General features: G+C 49.4%; 1 protein-coding gene across 2 annotated transcripts in view; it reads right to left on the bottom strand.

Annotated features, from left to right (window-relative positions):
- Nucleotides 1-1,031: 1,031 nt before the first annotated feature.
- The window catches only part of SLC7A14 (solute carrier family 7 member 14), a 29,285-nt gene continuing 14,228 nt past the window's right edge, over nucleotides 1,032-16,088 (bottom strand). For both annotated transcript variants that reach the window (XM_027685567.1, XM_027685568.1), the window contains 6 exons: nucleotides 10,924-11,160; nucleotides 9,960-10,177; nucleotides 7,933-8,079; nucleotides 6,631-6,839; nucleotides 5,206-6,083; nucleotides 1,032-3,979 (listed from right to left, as the gene is read on the bottom strand). In XM_027685567.1, the coding sequence (XP_027541368.1) occupies nucleotides 3,657-3,979; nucleotides 5,206-6,083; nucleotides 6,631-6,839; nucleotides 7,933-8,079; nucleotides 9,960-10,177; nucleotides 10,924-11,160 (2,012 nt within the window). In that variant the 3' untranslated portion in view covers nucleotides 1,032-3,656. The remainder of the gene's footprint in view (nucleotides 3,980-5,205; nucleotides 6,084-6,630; nucleotides 6,840-7,932; nucleotides 8,080-9,959; nucleotides 10,178-10,923; nucleotides 11,161-16,088) is intronic.

Genomic DNA, 16,088 nt, shown 5'->3' with positions numbered 1-16,088 from the left:
TACAGATTTGGTAAATTTAGATTTTTTTTTCTTAGTATCTTGATTATATATATGTATTATATGTATAGTTGTCAACAACACAATCATTTGAAAATAAAAATCACTCCATAACATATCTGCATATTTTTTTTCTTTCTCATGACACACTACAAGATCCCATTGTACAATGCACCAATGGGATTCTGGAAACCACAAAAAAAATATAAATGGATATAACAAACTGCTTTTAACAAATACACCAACTTCATACCAGAACTGCAGAGAATTGTTACATCAGAAAGTACCACCTGCAAAAAAAAAGCAAGATATACATCAGAGAGACCAAACAAAATGAAGTGAAGGTCATTTACAAGCTGGATTTACAACATCCCATGTAGTTCAGGGTGTGATTTCGCTGCCACGTGGAGGATGCCAGTGTGCTGGGCCTAGGACCGAGGGGTTGTGATGGTGCAGAGTGAATTTGTGGAGGGGCTGAGATCTTATAGAGTTGGTCTGGAAGGTCTGAGGTATTTATGCTCAATCTGTACCACGCACTGGGCCCCTCAGGAGGAGTGGTCAGGCATGAAGGGGCTGTGTGCCTCTCACCAGTGGTGGGAGCGGGATGGTACCGCTCTGCCTGTGCCCTTGTGATGGTCAGGGATGTGAGAACATCCCTCAGGGCACCCAGGGAGAAAGGTTGGATTTGGGGTTACAGCAAAACAAGCACTTGCACCTCTTGCAGCACCCAAGACTGTCCCAGGGGCCAGCGGTGCCCAGGGGCGATGGACACACCTGGACATTCTGCCTTGGCAGCTTTTGCTCGTGCCCACTGAAGACCCCAACAGTGCTACAAGAGACAGCACACGAGCTCCCAGAGACTGAATCCACACATCCCCCAGGAACTGCCACCTGGAGCAAGGGGCAGGGATCCTGCTGTGAACCAGGCCTGACCCAGCCTGTGGCTTGGCCACTTCTCCTTAAACAGCTCCACTGGGTGGGATGTGCTGGGCTTGGGAAGAGGATGTAGCTCCCACCCCGACATAGCAAGAGCTGACGGCATCAAATGCTGTTTCCTGGCAGTCCCAGGATGTGGCACAGCCATCCTGCCCCGGCACTTCCTCGGGAAGGGGAAGAAAGATGGGTGAAAGGGAACAAGAGCAGCCAAAGGGCTTCGCTCAATGTTTGGATCCAATGGAGAGGTTCCTACAGACACCAAAGAGCAAGGGATCAAGCCCCCACCAAATTATACGGCATAACTAGAGCAGACACGACGACAGACACTGGAACTGGTAACTGCTCTGTAGCAAGAGATTAAGGCTGCAAGAAGAATAACGGGCTTTGATTCAACAGGGTACTTGGGCTTGAGTTTGTGGTTCGGCAGACGCCTAAATACCGTGAGGAAGCAGGACGAAAACTACTACCTGGGATATGGTATAGTACAAGAGCTGGTAGGAAAATAGCATCAATCTTTCTCCCTGAAAACGTGACGCCAGACCTGCGAGGTGCCATCTCTCTTGGGAACTTCTAAGGCATTGAGGAGGAGAGCAGCCAAGCGCGAGTGAGCGGTGACCGTTGCGAGAGGAGCTCAGCACCACCAGGAAGGTTTTCCGAGCTGGCCCGTGAGCGGTGCACACATCGCAAACAGCTTTTCGGTGGGACACACTCCGGTTTTCTGCCGTAGGAGCGTGGTAGGGGTGGGCAGCAAGAGGCAATGCCAGAGCAAAGCTTACAAGTCCATTAATCAAATCCTCACTCTCAATCTGGAGCCCCCACAGAGGTCAAACATCCCTTGGCTTGCCCGCAGTGCTCCAGGTTAACATCTGCAGAATCAGATGCTCTTCTCCACTGGGAAAATGACTGTAGTTTGTCACTGTTTGGGACAGGCGCTGCAGGAAAACTTTTGTGGCCTCAGGCAGAGCCTGTCCATTGAACCCTTGAGCTCTGGGAACAATGGGGGTGGGCACACGTCCAGGCACCCTCTGCACCCAGCAGCCACTTACCCACAGAGGGTGCCAGGCAGGTGTTTTGGGGGCTGAGTCTCATTCAGTGAACCAAAGTGTTAATGGTTCTCAATATCCATGAGGATATTTCCATGTTGGAAATTCTGCCCCCATTGATGTTAAATTTTCCTCTGGAATGCCAGCAGCAGCACCTGATATTGGGGATTGTTCTGGGCTGTGCTGAGGAGCCCCACGGATGGATTCACCTGTGGCCTTCAGCAGCCAGGAGGAGGATGGGTGTTGCTGTCTGATGGGGTGCTTTTTTGGTTCTTATTTATTCAAAAAGATGTTCCTCCATCACAGTATTTTACACCAAGCATGATGGGCTTCAGCACTGGACCTGCTGCTAGTCACTGACCAAACCCCATCACTGCCAATGGTTCTGTGGGGACACTGGCAGCAGGGAATCTGACAGCACTGCTGGGAGCCATGGCCATGTTCAGGGGGTTTAACATCCACCTGCTGACCACCTCTGCCCTGCGAGCCAGCAGCTCAGTTTGGTTTCAGACTGAAATATGGACACTTAAGGAACAAGCAGCATTTCAGTGTTTTTCATACAGCACCCACCAAGCCAAAGTCAGAAACAGAGGAAATGGTACAAGGTGGAGATGGCAGCAGGGAGACAGATTTCAGCTGCCAAGTCCTCTCTGCTCACTGTGTGTGGCCCAGCCCTGTCAAGGCGTGGCTGACTCAGGGACGCTGCTGTTTTGTGAGGGCACGGATGCATCCCTGAAGCACTGAGGCCAGAGCGAGCACTGAAATGTGCCCAGCACGGTGAGGGAATGATGGTACAGTCATTTCTGTAAAAGACACAAGGTGCTGGAAGCAGCGCTCAGCCTCACACAGGTGATGCTCAGAGCAGCATCTCGTGGTCCTTGTCGACTGTTCGTACAAGGTGGGTTAGCCAAGAGTGGGTCACAGCCCTCACTGTGACCTGAAATGGGACCAGGGTCGCAACCACAGATTTGAGATGTTGGGCCATGCTGGGACTTCAAGGTTGGACTAAGACATGGATTAATTTTGAATCCCTGTATTTGGGGTACTTGGGTTCAGGGTGTGGGGATGGACTCAGGGGTAGCACTGCTGTGTGCACCGAGTGCCTTCGCACCAGAACAGGCCACGGAAACACTGTATGATGGAAACAACCATCTACCTCTGAACAACTCCCAGGAAAGAGTTTGTCCATCTCCATTTTGTACCTATCCACCCGCCCGTGTCTCTGGCTCAGCTGTCACTTTAGGTGGCTCAAAGGAAAAAAACACACATGCCAAGAAAGTGCCAAAAATGTAAGAGTGACATCCCACCGCTGCGGCCTTCGGGTGGACATTCCCCAGGGACAATTTGTCTTGTCCCCTCATGTGGCTCCTTCCACCTCTCAACACCCTCCCGGTTTGGCACGTCTCCCACTCCACTGCCTCCACTGGTGCAGCTGGTGCCAGGAGATCAACAAGTGCTCGGGGATCAGCCAGCATTCACCGGGGCAAGACCCGACTGGTGGAGCTGGGACGGGCCACGAGTGATTTTGGTTCGGGGTCAACGGCAATCGCAGAGCGTGTCCCGAAGACCGGAGGTGAGCAGGGTGGTGGTGGAGGACCCGGGGAGGATGGGACAGGACGGGGGAGCCACAGGGACCCTTCCTCATGGTCTGGGCGGCGTGGCGCCCCACTGCCCATCCCGCTACTCGGGCGAGTAGTCCAACTCATCGTTGGCAATGAGAGCCTCTGACGGAGCTTTGTGCCTGCCTTTGCTTTTCGACCTGCTACTTGTCCGATGGCTTTCCTTGGCGCCCGCCATTTGCTGGTACGAGAAGCCCTTGTCCTCGGGAGGATCCCAGCCTGGGTAGCTCTCGCCCTCGGGGGCGAAGGAGAAGCTGTCGTCTACAGAGAAGGGGTCGACGTCCACGTCGTAGCGCTGGTAGGTGCTCTGGTGCAGGGCCTCCTCCCGGGCGCTGATCTCCAGAGTGCTGTTCCACATCCCGTAGCCAAAGTAGATGAGCAGACCTGTGGTGGGTGAGAGGGAGAGGGTTGGACCCCAGTTAGTTACTACCCCTACCTGATCTCATCCTCCTGAACCAATGCTTTCCCTGAGCACAAATGTATCCAGAGATCTCATTTCCAGTGGATCCTGGGATTAACCTACACCAGACGTGTGCACAGAGAAACCCCAGACTTCTCCACGTGCTGTGGACTGCTTGTGATGTTAAATCAGGACCACACATCTCTGCCAGAAAAAACAATGGGATGTGCCTCCCCTGGCACACAAACATCTGTGGATGGGCTGCTGGAGCCCATAACACCTAATGCAGTGGCTTAATTGACTTGTTGCCATTGCTGGCAGCTGAAGAGGTATTAGATGTACCCACAGGGGAAAGTACTTAATCACAGCAGATTAAATTGATGCTTTGGAGTCATCTTTGCTTCTAGGTAGAAGGGCTTTCCCTGGATTTACAGCTTCACCTATTGACTTCAAGGGCCAAAAAAGCACCTAGTGTGGCTTCTCCAGCCCAAACAATGCATGTGGCAGCTCCTTCTCAGTGGCTCAGCATGGATGAGCTATGAGAGCTGCCTATTTCTCTTGGGTTTGTGGAGTAAATGGGTTGCAATGTAAAGCAAGAGAAACTGTGGATATGCTGGACTCCTGGCTATGCGTCAGAAAGCCTAAATTTGGGAAAAAAAGGGTCACCAACAGAACCTGTGAGTCCTCAGATGCTCCTGCCACATAGTTAAGAATTTAGACCAAGGAAAGGAGATACATTCTACAGGTCCCTTGGTTCTGTCTTCCCCAGGGCTGTTGGGGTTGGGCAGCCCCAGGCTTTGGAAACACAGTGCTGAGATATTGGTGTGGGCTGCTGAAGAGCTCAGGTGGGTGCAATAGCAAGAAAGCAGGCTGATATATCTGTATGTAACCTGCCTTCGAGGCAATTTCCAGAACCCGCCTACCTTGCATCAAAAAAGCCATCAAAATAGTCACCTTTGCATGGAGCAGTTTGCTTCCATCAAAATGACATTTCCTGGAGGTGTAATTTTCCATTTAGACGTGGTTCAGGGGCTTGATAAAATGAGGTCTCTAAGAACTTCAGGATGACAAGGGGCAGACGAAAAGGACTGGGCATGTCCCAGCTGAAGAAGCCTCAGCCTAAGCACTCTAATTAGGGAAGTCGTTATTATTAACAACCTTTCACAAAAGTGTCAGTTAAAAAATTAAAATGAATGAATCTGGGACTCACCCACAAAACACCAGACAGCAAATCGGATCCACGTGACCGTGGAGAGCTTCAGCATGAGATAGATGTTCACCAGCATAGCGAAGGCAGGGACGAAGGGCAGACAGGGTGCCATATAGGGCAGCTTCTTGGGGTTTTCTGGCTGCTGCAAGATCACGAACACCAGCACAGCGATGAGCAGGACCATCAGCACGACCAGGAGGACAGCCCACCAGCTCTGCTCGGAGATGTAGTCTGCCCCGAAAATGATGAAGGAGCAGAAGATGAACATCAGGACGAAGAGCAGGAGCACGCAGGTGGTGACCGTGTGGCCGGTGGCCGCCGTCGGACGGTCCATCTTCCCTGGCAGCCCCAGGTGGATCCGCATCGTGTAGTATCGAGGGCCAATCAGCTTCTTCAGCTTGATGAGGTAAATGTTCTCAGACTCGTCTGCCTCTATCCCTGAGGTCATGTCGACCGTGCCGTAATTGGGGTGATTCACGTTGTAGGCGGATTTATCGGATTTCCCAATCAGCATCTCGTTATCCCCCAGTGATGGCAGATTCTTCGCCCCGCACGTGTTGGTCGGTGGGCCGGAGAACTCCTCTCCTTCGCTCCCTGGGGAGCAAGCTTCCTTCTCACAGTCAGCCAGGATGCCCTCCTTCTTCTTGGTGTGCTCCTCGGAGAGGAATTTGACGAAGCCGTCAATGTCGCTCTCGGGCTGGTAGCGGAGGAGCAGGACGCAGACGGACACCAGCGTGTAGGCGAGCAGGGTGCCGATGGACATCATTTCTATCAGGTCCCGCAGGCTGACCAGCAAGGAGAGCAGCGCTGCGAGGAACCCGGAGACAATACAAGCCACCACGGGGGTTTCTGTGTAAGAACTGATGTGGGACAAAAACCTGGAGCACAAAAGAGTCGCAGGAAGTTAAAACTGCACATCACAGCAGTTCTCTGCTGCAATAACCCGTCCCCAGCTGGAAGGGACAGACTCAGAGCTGGGATCCTTTCAGCTCCTGTTGCTTTTTGGAGCTTAGGCTCCAGACAGCTGGTGACTGGCAGTACTGCTGAGGCTGGATCTGGAGTTAGATCTAGGTCTGAGCAGCTCTGAAATGGGCACTGGAGCACTTGCAAATAAGTGCTTAGATTTTATGTGTATAAGCTGATCTCCTTTGCAAGTAACTCTGGAATTAAACCCTCATCCTCACATAAGAGGAATCACCATGTACCAGCACCAAATGAGAAACTTCTGGGTAGACCACTCCTGATATCTTCCCCCCAGGCTATTGCTTTGGTGTGTGCCCTGCTCTGCAAGCACTGAGTCACTGCGTGCCCATTGCTCCCTGCACTGTCGGGATGTCGGGACACAGGACAGCCCCCATCCCCCTGCACAATCCCCCTCCAGATCCCAAGGGGCCAAAAATAAATGCCAGCATGGGCATGACTGACCTGAAGAGCAGCCCATCACCAGCCATGGCGTAGATGACTCTAGGCATTGGGAAGAGGGAGCCCAGCAAGCTGACAGTCAGTCCGGCCACGGACCCGATGGCAACGATGAATTTGGCTGCATAGAAGCCGTGGACCACAAACATTTCCATCAGCGGGGACTCGGTGTCGATGGCATCGTAGGGCACCATCAGCGTGAGGATCATGCTCACCTGGGGAAGGGGAGAGGAGCAGGACACAGGTGTCAGCAGCAGCTCCAGAGGCTGCAGGGGACTCTCAGGGTGTGGGGGCTGCTTGTCAAGGGTGGAAACCCAAAAAATTTCAAGTCTGATTGGGATTGTACTCCTATGTCCCCTGTGGAGGGGACGTAAAATGCTGGAAGCTAGGATTGTACATGCTTTGCTGTGGGGTGGTTAATCCAGAAAACTGTGGGAACTTGGTCCCTGCTATTCAAAGGCAGGAAAGAGGTGCTTGAACCTTGCTGTAATGGTGATGCAGGAGTCAAGTGGGACTGGTTTGACTGGTGGGGCTGGTGGGACTGGCAGGGTCACTAACACTCATATTGGCCACATTCCACTGCTGGGACAGCGCTACCTGGGTCATGCTCTCCTGATGGGACAGACCCCAAATCCAGATTGCATTCCTTTGGGAAACACTCTGATCCTATTTGAGTCAAAGAATTTGGTTTTGCGAGAAGCTTTCTTTGAAATTATCAGAACAATGTTTTTTCTCCTTCATGACTCAATTTTGCTCCCTTACAGGGAAAATCCCTGAGTACAGACATGCATTTATTGGGTTGCAGAGCAGCAGAATCTCTCACACAGCCATCCCTGCCCATCCCTCCCCTCACTTGGACCCTCTCCCATATCTCCAGCAGAGGCAGTGCTGCTTTTCCCATAAACACAGAGAAAGGATGCTGCAATGCTGCTTCTCCTTCTGCTTTCCTGCACTCCTGGATGCAAAAATAGCTGTGGGTGGGGATGAGGAAAAAGAAAAGCCTGCCACATGTCCCTGCTGCTGGAAGAGGGGTCTTGTCAGGTGACAGGAGCCTGTGGCTGTGGCCGAGAGGAGCCTTGGCAGGTACTGCAGGTACAGGGAAACAAAGCTGATGTCAGTTCCTATCAAGGAAAGGGACCTTGTCCAAGGGTCAGACTGGCACCTTGGCTCACCTCACCTCAGACTGGGGAGGGGAGCTGTGCAGATGCCCAGAAAGGACTCACACTATACATATATATATATATATTAAAAAAAATACATGCTTACATGCATATTTCTGTGCATTTACCCTGTGTAGGTGGTACTTACAGACACATATGCTGTCAAGCACGTGACCAGTGAGGCTGTGATGGCGTAGGGGATGGAGGTGTTGGGATTCTTCGCTTCTTCTCCCGTGGTAGCGATGATGTCGAAGCCGATGAAGGCATAGAAACAGGTCGCAGCCCCTTTGAGCACCTGCATGGAGGATCAAACTTCTGGGTGCCAGGAGGGAGGCTGGCACCCAGCCAGGGAGAGGGAGCTGAGCAAAAACTGAAGGAGCCCAGTTCTGCCTTGTCTGAGCTAAAAGGGTGAGTGAGGGCAGGTCAGGGGGCACACACGTAGAGCTGGGGACTGACCCCGGGAGCACCCCTAACCCAGGGATCTGGACTGGGGGAAAGATTTCCCTGCGTGTCCCGAGTCACTGGAGGCACCTGCGACTCGTGGCACACCATAAACCTGTGCACACTCAGGGCCCCAGCGGCAGAGGAAAGCAGTCAACCAATTTCAGGTTTGCTTTCACAATCCTCCACCCCAAATCCGTTTATATTAGTAGGGATTTGGAACATGTTTACACGTTCTGTGTTAGCAAGATGTCTCATGTGGCAGCAAGAGCCGCTAGCAGAGGAAGCAGGAGAGAGCAGCAGCAGTCAGATGTGTGCCGCTCTCCAAACAACCTCTGTTTTGCTTGGAAGCTGCAGACAGGTTGGGAGCACACGTTGGAGCCCTCGGATGAGGAATTATTTGTACTGTTTAGTTTTTTTTTTTAATGTGATTTTTTAAAACATACAATACTAGAGAGGACATTTATAGGAAAGAAACATTGAAGCAGGGTAAAGACTGACTGGCTGTGAGTGAGCTGATCTGGAGTTGTGAAACCTTTGCATACATCTAGATTGCTTGCTGGGCACCACCTGTCCATCACATCTCTGTCATCTCAGTGGCTGGTGATAGGGAACACAGTAAAACTCACCTCTTTTAGGGACTATCTGTAATCACCTTTTTAAAGTATCCCCTACACTGCTGGTGATCTCACACCTCTGCTTGATGGATTGACTTTTACAAACATCTTGTGAGAGAACCAACCAGCTGAACATGATGGGACCACCCTATTGGGTTTGATGTGTTTTGGATATGTACCTTTTAAAATTATGGGGTTTTGCTCTCAACTTGGTGAGCTGAATTGGAGCAAAAAAGATGTTTTCTATTTCCTCTTTTTCATTCCTGTTGTATGGCATAAAAAGCCAATCACAACCCAAAGGTAAAGATGACCTCTGGTCTCAAGTGAGCCTCAGTGCTCTTCTCACTGTTGTTCTCTGGCAGAGAGGTATTGATTTACTGAAGGGATGTGCAGGGACTGTAGGGCAGCCTGGGATCCTTTCAATAATCAAGATTCTTGGTTTACTTTACTTTCTTGCTTGTTTTTCTGCACAAAACTCCAATGGAGTCGAGCAGTGTAAATCTGAGAAATTATCTTGGGTTTAGGCCAGCTGAGATACTTTCAGTCTCTGTTCATCCTTGGACAAAAACCAGTGCAAGCAAGCTAAAAAAGCCAAATATGTCCAAATTCTCAGTAAGCTATGAGGGAACGTCCATAAAATAAGTACTGGCAGGTGGCATTATGAAGTGCTCAAAACAAATGCTTGGGAACATTGTTGTTGAAAACCAGCCAACACAAGTATCTCCCCACTCCACAGAGGCTGAGCCAGCTCCTCTGGAGCTCCCTGCCTCAGATGGCCACAGCATTTAGCTCCATGGCCTGACAATTAGTGGCATTCCCTGGGGGATGCTTTCATGTGGAGTTTGGCTCTCCAGGAGGATGTTTTGGAAAAGTTCTGCATTTATGCTAAGAGGTGTCAGGAGATAAAAGCAAAGCATTGCTGTAGTCTCTGGGTTTGGTGGAGCGAGCTGGTCTGGATCCAAGCCTACAGTCCTGGGATTTGGAGGTCCCTGACCAAAGCACAGGTGGGTTTACCAGGGTTGGGGTTTGGAGGGTGCAGTGGAAGCACCCCATGAGCAAACCTGAGTGTGTGGCACCACTTAGGTGCTGCGTGTCCCTCCATGTGCCCAGGACTTACCCCTGGCCATCCAAATGGTAGGAATTGCCCTTCAGCCCAGTTGTCACTTTTGATATAGAAGAGTCCAGCAATCATGATGAAGATCCAGACTGCCAAGTTAATGACATTGAGCACATTGTTCAGCCCCACTGAGTTCTTCACCCCCATGGCCACGATGATGGTGACAATGACAGCAATGACCAGAGCAAGAAGGTCAGGGTATGACTCCTCTCCTTTCCCTAGGTGAGAGAAAAGAGATGTGTTACTCTCCATCCACAGCATCACCAGGAACTCTGTGGGGGAGTTTTAAACACTTTCCAGACCCTGAAGCTTTGCAGAACCCACTGGTCTCATTGCAAAGGGGGACTCCAGATGCCCCCAAATCCACCAGCTAAAGTTATTTAATTAAGGTGGTAAATCTTGATGCCTCAAGACACTGTTCAGAGTTTTGGGAGAGCAGCAAACAAGTGATCAGGTCTCAGTTTGCATAACATGTATCTGCTAAATACTCATTAAAAATCCATCAGTCATGAAGTTTTCATGACAGGTACAGGACATCTGGCTGGTTTACTTGCTGGTAGAACCCATGGACTGTTGCTGGAAATGATGGTCATACGGGATCACCACAGCCCCAAGTTTGTCCATGGCAGTACTGCAGACACCAGCTTGTGCTCTCTACCAAAATTCTGTGTGCCTCAATGGGACCAAGCAGAGTGTTTGCACTGGGTGAAGTGTTTCTGTGCTGTCGCTACCCTTTGGCATTTGACTGTTTCTGTGCGTTTACTCCAAATTCCAGCTCATCCCAAAGGGGCTCAAAGTATCCTGTATCCCATCTCCTCAAACCCCGCCTGTGAACCCGACCGCCGAGGCAAAGTAGCAGAGCCAGACAGAGGGTAAATAATGAATGAAGCCTAATATCCATGTCTGACTTTTGACGAGCTTCCAATTGCTTTCCAGACCCTCATTACTCGGAAGCGCGGCGTACCCAGCCCGTTCAGCGTCCCCACGCTGCTGATCATCCAGCGGCTGATGGTGTGGTTGGCCAGCGAGTCGAACATGCTGCTGAGGGCGCTGGCCCCCGCGGCCGTGCCGATCAGGTACTCCAGGATGAGGTTCCAGCCGATGAAGAACGCCACGAACTCCCCCACGGTCACGTAGCTGTAGGTGTAGGCAGAGCCCGTGGTCTTGGGGACGCGCACGCCGAACTCGGCGTAGCAAACGCCTGCTTGGAAGAATATGAAGAGAGGTAAGGAAGATGTGCTTGGAAAAGGAGGAAGTAAAACTGCCTTGGTGGCACCTCCCAGGAGGTGCCAGGAGGTGTCAGGGCTGCAGTCAGCATCAGGAGCCCAGAGACATTGCAGGGGGCCATGGCGGCCCTCCATCCCCGGTTTCTTGGCTTGAAAACCAGACAAATTTCCACTAAAATCAAGTTGTGATGGATTTTTCTTTTTTTTCCGAGGGGACACAGTTCAAACTAGCTAAATGTTTACATGGGATCCTGGACTGGTGTTGCCCAGATCAAGATGCCACTGAAGGGTTCACACAGGGATATGTCTCTCCCTGCCCCAACCTTCCAATCTCCAAACAACTATTACTCTGTTATTGCCAGATCCAGGCATGAGCACTGTCCTGATCACCCCTGCTCTTGTTCATACCCATGCAAGAGGAGTTTGAAGACATCTCACATAGAGAACATAAGTTATTTTAACACTTAAAAAATGTTATATTTAAATCTTCTAAAGAATAATTGCAAAACTAACTGTGCAGAAGAAGAAAAGAAAAGCAAAAAGAAGTATTTAACTGGAACTGTTTGGGAGGAGAATTCAGTGGACATTAATACCTTCTGAACTCCCTGTGTGCTTACTATGTCAGGATAATTTTTAATAAAAACTTGACCCTGACACATTGATGTCTTAAAACAATCATTAGGTTTTATTTAAAAGGAATGGATGGACTTACTTATAAATTCCCCAAATATTAGTCAGGACAAGTGCCAGAAGGGCACACAGTGTCTTGCATGTTTAACACTGATTAAGCCCCAAAACCCCTGCCCCAAAGACCCCAGTACAGCTTGTATGGGTGAATTGGTTAAGGCTGTTACTACCATTGTGTAAACACTTAGTAATTATTGAGTTCTTTACCATCTACTATTCTCTATTTAAAAGATAATAATTGCTTCAAATTTGCAATCACTTCAGTATAGAGAGGGGAATGAATAATTTATAAAAACGTTATGAGGTGGCTGCTCTCAAACTGTAAGTGCAGTTTTTATACAGTACAAACACAGAGTTATTGAATCTCTTAAACTGAATTTGGTGGTGCTTCTTTTCTTGGTATTGGAGGACTTTTATATTCCATTCACTGTTCAACTTGCACGCGTGTTGCTTTGCAATGGGGCTCTTCAAAACTTGATTTCTGTAAAGCAGCCCAACAGGAGATGCAAGACATCCCCATCATCCATCCAGCCCTACTGACAGTCATTATTCAAAGCTGATGAAAAATGCATGTGCTCAGCAAAGGTACGACGTTCACAGATAACTACAGGCCTGAATGATTTATGAAACTGGTGCTCTGATGGGGACAAGTATCTAGTGTCACTCTCTGATGGCCCTAAAAATCATATACACTTTCCTGGAGGCAGCTCTACTTCTAGCCAATGACAAGATAACATGTTAAAGACAATTGCAATTGATACACAACGATAATGGCAAAGCCAGGACATTAATATGCATAAAATGTTTGAGTTTTCAATTATTCTACTAGGATCCCAAAATAGAAGAGCAGGCTTTCACTATGCATTGGGTATAGCAATACATTATGGATATCAGCATTAGGTATCAGTGTATTATATATATACATATATATATATAAAATATATATTATATATAGTAATCTGCTGCATCTGCAGTGTAGAATAATAGTAGCAAAATTATTATTATTTTTATTATTATTACTACTACTACTATTACTACTAAAATATAACTGCACAACAACAGTGTGAGTTACTCCTTGGCAGCCTGAGCTATTCAGCACCTTGTCCCTCTGTATCCAGAGGGAGGCAGCTCTCCCAGTACTCCTGCACAGTCCAGCTTGGGGGCTGTAGGCAGAGACTGGGCACACCCTCCCTGCCACAACTCTTTGAATTTGGAGACAGATTTCTCTTTTTACCCCCCAGTCAAGAGTGTTTGCAAGCTTCTGCAGAAAACAAGCCAACACAGTGGCTGTTTGGAAGAGCAAACATTCTGCAGAGGACCATTTCTTTTCCTTGAATATCTGCTCCACTTGTGCAATTGGTGTGACACTTGTGTAATTACACAGTTGTTGACATTGTTCAGCAGGACATAAACACAGCTGAGGGGTTTGGTCCAAGGCATTGGCCCTTCTAAGATCTCATCTGCAAAACAGCTGCTGGGCAGCACAACTGGGGGCATGAGGAACTGGTGCTTTTGGTGTGCTGGGATGGTGGTGGCCATGCTGTGGGTTCTGACCTTCCCAGTACTACCTGGCACAGGAACTATGAGACATCCCACAGGGCACTGGCATGATGGGAGTGATGTTTCAGGTGAAAAAAAGCCTTCAGAGAGGGGCCTTTCAGATGCACTGGAGGTAACAACAAATAATTCATGTTACCATGCAAGAAACCCAGAGGGATCATCCTTTGTTAATGAACAGCACCTAATTTATTGAGGCATTCCTACTATTCACAGCAAGCCACTGAGCCTGTCCATTGTGTTTCATCATCACTATGTGCTGATATATAAGAGGCAGCTTCATAAAGAAAGATTCCTTAGAACAAGGATTCTCATCTCTCCAGCTCCACCCAAACAGCTGCAGCTGGAGCCCCTTAGCCCAGCCCTGATCCTGCAGCCAGACAGCACCTGAGGCACATGCTCAGCTCCTTCCTGCTCCATCCTCTCATCCTGCAGCCAGACAGAACCTGAGGCACATGCTCAGCTCCCTCCTGCTTCATGGAGCATCCTGGCTGCTGGTGAGCTGTTCCCACATGGGTACCAGGTAAGACCATGGCACTGTGCTCCAGACAAGGTTGTGTTACTTCAGGAGAGGAGATCACCAAGCAACAGCTGGTGAAAAAGGCTGTAGAGAGGGTGATGGGGTTGGGTGACGTGGAAACTGTTGATTTTTGCCAAGAAGGGGTTTTGGTTAGACGTGGGTGTGAGAGTAGGAAATGCTGGTGGTCACAGGAGCCTGCAGAGGCTTTGTGGAGGGAAGCTTCTACTTGAGAGCTGAAAAAAAGATTTTCCAGTGAGAGAATAATTGATTTAATTTAATTTATCAGGTTAATGGATTATGGTGTGTGTGTAAATACCCTGATGGTGTACATGTTGCTTAAACCTTGAGGAAGGTGTAACTGGAATTTGTTGGGTAGATGAAATTGGAAAAATCCCTGTCTATAACTGGGCTAACCAGTGCAGAGGGGTTTCCTACTGGCAGGGCTCCCAGGTGAGCTGGATGGTTTTCTGGATGATATTGGTTTTGTTTGTTGGCTTTTTGTTGTTGGAAACTTTTTTAATCCAAACCCCCCTGGGTTCACTTTGCACCCAGTGGGGTTTGACTTGGTGATCTGTGATGGACCAAGGGAGAGTGGGTGATCTAGTGGTCCCATCTGGCCTTAAAACTTTTAAAAGCTCCTCAAAATCTGTCCATGCACACTTGCCCAAACTCTGTGCCTGGCACACCAGGAGCAACCATGATGTGAGAGCTGAAATCACATCCCCAATGGGTCCAACAGCCCGTCCAGCTCCTGAATTCTTGCTTGGTTTTACTTGCCAAGAAAGTTCTGCTGTTACAAACAACAGCAGTGTAAAGGATGAAGTGAGGAAGCGGCCAAGGAGACTATCAAAACACTGCATCCTTCACAAAACACTTTCCCAGGGCTACAAAAGCAAGAGGAGATGAAAGCAGAGTGGGAAGTGGCGCAGGCTCCCGTGGGCGAAGGCAGGAGGAGCTCCTGCTGCGGGGCAGGGCTCATGTCTGGGGTGAAATAGCCCCTTTTGGAGGACAGCATGTTTTTGTTAGCACAGACCCACCCAAGCTCCGTTTGCTCTTGGTTTGCATCCCAGCTAACCAAACCCTCACAGAGGAGAGAAAGCAGGCAGTGGGAAAGGAGAGACACTGATGCTATCTACTGCCTCGGTTAAAAAACGGACGTTTTGGGTTATTTGTTCTGTGGGGATCTCAAATAAGCATCGGATCTCATTGCAAGCTCTCTGCTCTTTTTGTGGGCTTTGGAAAGAATGTGATGCTCACCCCCGTGCTGTGCCAGGGCTGTGCCTCTGGGCTGCAGGATGTCAGGGGTTCAAACTCGCACGCACTTTGGTGGGATCTCCATGGAGCAGCACGGCAACCTCCAGGGAAAGAGCACAGTGTGTTTCCACCTCCACCTACAAAAATCTGGAGGCTTGAAAAGCTGAGCTGGGTCATTTTGCCATGTTTGCTTCTATCAAAGCTCTTTGCCATTTACTCAGGTTTCCTTATCCAACCCGCAGACAAAAGCTGGATACCAGACTGACACAGCATGCAGAGTCCTCTGAGCAGGGGAGAGCAGGAATATCACATCATCGTGTTAGCACTGATCTGGAAAGGACAAATGCCAGCAGTATTGGCTTCATGTGGAAGTCGCAGCTCGAGCCATATGCTCAGCTGGGTTCCTACAGAGGAGATGGAATTCACAGGGTTTTCGCTAAAATACGTAATTCCTCTGTCCCTGCACATTTGTTTGTTGTGTTTTTTGTTTGGAAATTCAAAGAGTGACCCTGCGTGAATAGGAGCCAATAAAATCAACTCCAGAACTAATTTCTTAATTCCAGGAATTTCTTAACTGTTAGCCATGTCAACAAAGGAAGCTGGCCCTGGTGCTGCCCCAGCCACTGATATCCTCCCTGCTGGAACTGAGTTTCCCACAAGCCACGTTTTGCTCTCGCTCCAATACTGTGGCTTGGCCAAGCTCTCTGCCTGGGACACGCACTGCAAAACTCTCCAATGCCTCAAAACATATTGGCCACAGGCTCCATCCTTGTGGAAGCCATTGGCAGTTCATCAGGATAATTGTGCTTGGGCTGCTGGCTCCCAGTACAAGGTTTGGTCTGATGTTTGGGCAGTGAGGGACAGTGCACCCCACGAGTTGGGTGA

The sequence above is a fragment of the Neopelma chrysocephalum genome, unplaced genomic scaffold (assembly GCF_003984885.1).
Source record: "Neopelma chrysocephalum unplaced genomic scaffold, ASM398488v2 Primary Assembly neopelma1_69, whole genome shotgun sequence".
In the NCBI taxonomy this organism is placed as follows: domain Eukaryota; kingdom Metazoa; phylum Chordata; class Aves; order Passeriformes; family Pipridae; genus Neopelma; species Neopelma chrysocephalum.
The sequence above is the reverse complement of the archived record's forward strand: the minus strand, read 5'-3'. Positions and strand labels throughout refer to the sequence as shown.